Below are 6,477 nucleotides of genomic sequence, written 5' to 3' on the forward strand. Positions count from 1 at the left end.
GTAGTAGCCTGGGCAGGAGTCCACAGCCAGACCCTGAGCTGGAGAGCACGAGGGCAGCGGTACCCAAGCATCTACACTCCTGGCCTCCTGGGAACGGGACAACTGTCCCCCACGACAGTGCAGGTATGACTCGTGGACCCATTTTGCAGAGAGGAACACTGAGTGACAGAGGGTAAGAAATTTACCGAAACAGTCATCCCGCACGTTATTCTGAACGTTCCTTTTCTACTTCCTTCTTCTGTAGGACACTTGTCACCATTGACTGACGGACATTTAGAGAGTCTGAATGCCATCCCGCTGCGATGAACTTTCTCCCAAGGCACCACACCTCTACGGGGGCGGGGGGGAGCATTCGGTCTCTGCGCCCAGGACAGGGACGGTGCTGCCCCAGCCGCAGATTTATTTCATGCCGTCCCCGCCCGTGTCCTTGGAATGTCCTTCTCTTTGCCCTCTGTCCACTCAAACACTGCCTCCTCTGGCTGCCCCCGCACGACCCCAGCTGGCCAGTCTGCGTGTCCCCTGCTTCTGACCTCCTTAACTGCCCACTGGCGGGGCCACACGGGGAGGCCACCTGGGCTCCCCCCATCTGAGAGCCCTTCAAACTTCTTCCCACTCATTCATTTCTCCCCCTGCTTCTTGCTGACCGGGGGCTCAGACAGGACTGGTGTTCTGAGCCGAGGCAACGCCATGCTTTATTTTAAGTGGGGCCTCCAGGGAAGCGAGACTATACAGGAATGAGCCAGAGTTAACTTCCACTTAATAACTCACCCATGCTCTCCTTCAAGTCCAAAGACTGTTAACTCTGAACCAGAGCGGTGGACAGAAAGAGAAACAGTGTAATCTCTCATCTAAAAGGGGCACCAAAGGCCAAAAAAAAAAGTAGCACATGGGTTTGGTCTCTATCGGAAACATCAGAGAACATGCTGTCCCCCCAGGAAGGTCGCGGCAGGCACAGCGGGCTGTCCCTGCGAAGCCCTTGCGGGGGATCTGAAATTTAAAATGGATCCAGTGAAAATAAAAACCAGCAGCTGCTGAAGAGGGAAAAGCAGGGGGCTATTTCCCAGACAAGATACGGCGGATGTTGGTTAATAACCACAGGTCTGTGCTGTGTGCACGCATTCCCAGGCCGAAGAGGAACTAGTGAGAGACAACGGGGAGCGAAGATGCTTCGTTTGTCCCCGGAGTTGTGTCGGGCGCTGGGGCGGGGGCGTCCAGGGAGAGGGACAGTCAGCCCAATGCGATTTCAATCTCAGCCTCCTTCAGTTCACTGGGACGCAGGGCGGCACAGGGGTCCGCTAGCCGGCGATGCCTCCCGTACCCGCTCTTCCCTGGGACCCACTCCCTCCCAGCGCAGCGCCCCCTGCCCCTGGCTGTCCCCCACAGCCCAGCCTGAAACTCACCTGCAGGGCAGGAAGAGGGGCCAGTGAGCAGCGCACACACCCCACACCCACCCGACAGCTTGGGGCGCTCTCCGCGGGCGCAGCTGCTGTGTGTCTGCACCCTGACCCGCCCCCGCCTCCCCAGTGGAGACAGCGCCCTGACCCGCTTCCCGGAGCGCACCCATTCCCTGCGGCCAGCTCTTAAAACGCAGCCCAGCACACACTTCGGAAAGTAACAGCGGAAGTAATGGAGCGAGGGAAAAGTCTGGGAAGGTAATGATTAACCACTTACTGCGTTCAAAGCCATCCCGGTGTTATCAGCAGCATCGGGTGATGGCAAAGATTCTGGACGTTCAAGATGACCTAGAAGAAAGAACGGTACCACTGTGTTATTTCGATGCCGGTTGTTTTGAAGAGACACACGGAGAAAGAACTAGAAGGTGTTCTGGGTGAGGGTCAGCTCTCTCCGGGGCTAAGGGCAGTGCTCCCCATGAACGTTGGCCGTCACCTTCATCCGCCTCTTCCCCACAGGACGGGCCCGCGACGAGCAGCCGGTGCCCGCACCTCTCTGGATCCGGGTCACAAAAGATGTGGAGGTGGGCACGGTCCCGATCGGGCGAGGATTTAAGGAGGGGTCCAGTGAGCCACAGCAGGCCCAGGGATGCCCCCTCCCTCACTCCCGCAGACAGTGCCCGGGGAGGAAGGGTGGGCGCCCACTGTGGAGCAGGTGGCCCGGAGCTTAGTACCAGAGGGAGGCCACACCTGCCTTCCTAAATAAGCCACACGGAACCTCCCACTTCTTAATAAACACATGGGAAAAGTACTCCATAAAACACATCCGCACGCACCCATTTCTTCACGTACTACCCCAAATCCAAAAAAGAAAACATTTCAGAGCTAGCCCTTTCTTTTAGAAGAGTTTATTTATTTGAAAGGGGGAGATCACAAGTGGGCAGAGGCAGACAGGGAGAGAGAGGGGAAAGCAGGCTCCCCGCCGAGCAGAGAGCCCGATGCGGGGCTCGATCCCACAAGCCTGGGATCATGACCTGAGCTGAAGGCTGAGCCTTAACCCACTGAGCCACCCAGGTGCCCCTCAAAACTAGCCCTTTTGACAGTTTCCAAGGTTGGCAGTGATGAAGAGAAGGTTCTGTTGTTGGCAGATGCTGGCAGCCATTTCTAGAAAAACCACCAGCATGGAAGCCTCCATTCAGGCATCACGCTCTCCCTCCTGAGCGCGTGAAGGGCTTCTCCCCGCCCCTCGCTGCTGTGTTGGAATGACCAAAGAACGCTTCAGAAAGAGCCTTCCAAACCCTCCATCCCAAGACCACATTCCCGATGAGAAAGCTCTGGGCTTCATGCCCGCCGAAACGTGCCGGGCGCACAGTAGGTACTGAAACATCAGCAGGCGGCACAGTGCTATGGTTGAGCCCGTGATCTTTGGGATCTGTGACCTGGGGCACGTCAGTCAATGTTCCCCGTGCCTCAGTGGTCTCCTCTGCAGGGAATGAGAGTGTCCCCCGAAATGGCCTATGGAGGGAGCTGCTGCCGTTCCTGTTCGGGGAAACTGATCATAACACTGACAGAGGCGCCTCGAAGGGGCAGGGGAGGCGGCCAATACCGAGGCATGTGCAGGTCTGCAGATTTGCCTCCGGGGTTTCTCCCCAAGTCCCAAGTCCACCAGCTCAGAAACGCTGGTGCAGCTAAACGCAGCAGAACCGGACCCAGGCCACTTCCTGCCTCCTGTCCACCCCCCAGCCCAATTATGACTGGACTCGTTAAACTACAAACAAACAAAACACACGAACTCGCTATCAATAAAAATGTGAACATGGCTTTTCAATCGTGGGAAACCACCAATGAGTAAGTCATGATAAAATCGCATCTGGTCATTTATCTACTTCCCACGGAAAGCTAAAATACGAGAATGAGGGGGCGCCTGGATGGGTCAGTCTGTTGAGCGTCCAACTCTCAATCCAGCTCAGGTCTTGGTCTCAGGGCTGTGAGTTCAAGCCCTGGGTCGTGCTCTACCCTGGGCGTGGCGCCTACTTCCTAAAAATAAAGGGGGGGAAGGGCGCCTGGGTGGCTCAGTGGGTTAAGCGTCTGCCTTCGGCTCAGGTCATGATCTCAGGTCATGATCTCAGGGTCCTGGCAGCGGAGCCTGCATTGGGCTCCCTGCTCAGTGGGGCTCCTGCTTCTCCCTCTCCAACTCCTGCTTGTGCTCCCTCTCGCCATCTCTCTATCAAATAAAGAAATAAAATCTTTTCCCAAAAAAAATCAAGAAATTTTAAAAAAATAAAAGAATGAGTTCATATTGACAGCTTTGAGGGTTTAAGTTTAAATAACAGGTCAACACCCTCTGGGTACGAGAAAAGAAAAGATCCTCCTCTACTAACACACCTGTCCCCCGTCTGCTCCTTACGGCCATGAAGGCGGTACCCCCACTCCACGCCGGACCTCGCGGGGCAGAACATCGTAGCATGTCTCCCTGAAGTTCCCTTCCAAAGCATCCTGCCCACACCTCAGCACTATCTCACCAGGTCTAGGTTTGGGTGAAGTTTCAGGAAATGAGAATTCGACCCCCTGGCCGCGTTCCCAGTTTAGGAGCCTTCTGAAAGGACTGATCCGTCCGAGCTCCAAATCCGCGCTTCCTATTCATGCGCGATCCCTAGCAGTGAGAGACCAGGAAGCTGGGGAAGGAAGGCGCACAGGCGTCTGCGGCCACAGATTGTCCCATAAAAGCCACAGGACCCAGAAGTAATCACAGGATAATCCTATCTCGTCCAGATCCCACGGCCCACAAAAACCTCAGAGCCAGAAACACCCAGTGCGCCCAGATGGGCCCCCGCGGACTTTGGAACAGGAGATGGGAGTCGTGCTGCCTGTAATTTCTCTGGCCAAGAAGCAAGAAGGGGGGACGTGCCTCCCTCTGGAACCGGATTTGCGAGAACCACCGCCGTCTGGCAGGCCCGGGAGCCACACCGGGTCGGGTTCCTTTTCAAAACAGGCCATTTACCGAAATAACGTCGTGCGTCCAAAAAACACACAGTACAAAGCACACAGACCCCACACCGCAGGCATTCCTGCAGTGAAGCCCATCTCTGCAACCGGGTTTTGAGCAGAACAAGGCAGCCAAGATCTGAGAGCTCGACGCCCAAATGCTCTTTCCTGTCACTTAGAGGACACGGACGACTGTCCCTGATTCCGGAGAGTCCGCCATTACAAAGGGCTCGTCCTACAAGTGGCGAGAGAGCAAATGGGTGACAAAGTTCCTCGTCTCTCCTCGTCCTCCGCCTGCTCCCACACCAGCACCGACCAAGTGGCCCACTTGAGTCACACGACACAACACTACACGGCAGTTTCGGTCACTCCGGGCTCTCTTCTCGGAGAGCTGAGTCATCCCCGAGCACCTGCGCAACCAGGGCAGGACCGCGCGGTGACATCCTGCCTGTGCCCCACGACAGGATGAAGCTATTTCCAACCACGAGTCTTTTCTCTGGGGATCTCAGGAGGCACTTGCTGTATTTTGAAAACCAGCAAACCGATGCACACGAGGTCTATCTCATAGATCCAGACTCCCATCTGGGGGCCCAGGGTCTTCCTCATACCTTCATCCCCGCCCATCCCACCGCACACGACCACTCACGCGTTTGCAGCTGCGCGGAGCCCCACGGGGCGCCTTCAAGACGCCGGGGGAGTGACGGGGTGTGACAGGATGACGAGGCCCCACCGTCCTGGACCCCCGCACCCCCCTCCTTCAAACTCCGAAGCAAGCAACACCAACACACACGCCCTGTCCAATAAACAAGTGATCCCTGAACGCTCCTTGTGTCTCAACCACGGCCCAACATGACATCATACGAAAAGATGCTCTCATATCCTGTCGCGGATGCAAAGTGCTGTGAGACGTCAGTTACGGGACAGTGGTGGGTCTGATCAACCCTTCCACACAAACAAGTATGAGACAACCGGACGGAAAGCCTGCGCGGTGATTCACACGGGAACGAGAGAGACAGAGACAGAGACAGACAGAGACATCACCTGGGAGAGGCACCGCCAGCATCTTCCCCATTTCTTCTTCCATGAATGCCTCATTGTCCCGGTGCGATTGCAAACTTTTTAGGGCAGGAATTGGGTAGGGTTCTTTTTGCTCGTTTGCTTTCTTCCAAGCTAAGCTTTGTAGCTTACAAGAGTGTTCTGATATTTTCTGAGTTCCGGAGGCCAAGTAAGAAAGATGGAATTTGAGAGCGAGCGCCCCTGGACGCAAGCAGCCGCCACGGTGAGGACGTGCGTGACCTCCCAGGCGCAGGTGAACAACACACTTAATGGGACACGGGCTGGAGAGGCTCCCAGGTCCCTCCGGGAGGGAGGAGTCCTGAGACTGCGAAGGCCACGGCTAAGGGTTAAAGACCTCGCCCACGCCCATCCAGAGAATGGGATAATCAATGAATAGGGTTGTTTCAAGGACACTGTGTCCAGCAGTGGCCAAGACGCACGATAGGCACACACGATAGTAACATCATGACAGCAACTACAGTTCACCTGCTGGCCCTGGAGGAATGGTTATGTCCAAAAGAGATCTAGCTTATTCTGTGCAAGGCAGAGGACGAAAGAAAGCAGGACCCAAATGGTCAGCCACGTCAGAAAGGCAGATTTGACTCAACCCAGAAAACCACATTTCCAGCAATGCAAGTTTAAATATCGACGAGTTGCCTTGGACAGAACCGTGTTCACCAAACTGTGAACCATCTGATCCACCATGGAAGGTGAGCTATCCACGTGTATGTTATCCCAGAAGATTCTAGAACAGAACCGAGCTCTGGCTGGGGGCCAGGCAGGGTGATCTTACATGGCCTGTGGTCAGACACTCACAGAAGGAGCTCCAAACCCGACATCCGTAGACACAGGCTCCACGTACCAAGTTCTGATCAAGGGTTGAAATGAGGTCAGGTGTGGTGCTCCGCCAGGAAGGCCCCTTGGGGAGCAGGGACCATGGGGGACGCTGGCGCTGGGTCTCGAGCCCACGCAAAACCTGTTCCACCTTCCAGCTCCTCTCGCTTGAAGACGTTTCTCTGTCAAACGTCTGTCCGCTTGATGCCAC

General features: G+C 55.7%; 1 protein-coding gene across 2 annotated transcripts in view; it reads right to left on the minus strand.

Moving 5' to 3' along the window:
• Positions 1-6,477, minus strand: part of TMPRSS2 (transmembrane serine protease 2) — a 33,966-nt gene that overhangs the window by 23,331 nt on the left and 4,158 nt on the right. For both annotated transcript variants that reach the window (XM_059392385.1, XM_059392387.1), the window contains exon 2: positions 1,672-1,742. In XM_059392385.1, coding sequence (XP_059248368.1) covers positions 1,672-1,686 — 15 coding nt within the window. In that variant the 5' untranslated portion in view covers positions 1,687-1,742. The remainder of the gene's footprint in view (positions 1-1,671; positions 1,743-6,477) is intronic.

The sequence above is a fragment of the Mustela nigripes genome, chromosome 2 (genome assembly GCF_022355385.1).
Source record: "Mustela nigripes isolate SB6536 chromosome 2, MUSNIG.SB6536, whole genome shotgun sequence".
NCBI classification, from domain to species: Eukaryota; Metazoa; Chordata; class Mammalia; order Carnivora; family Mustelidae; genus Mustela; species Mustela nigripes.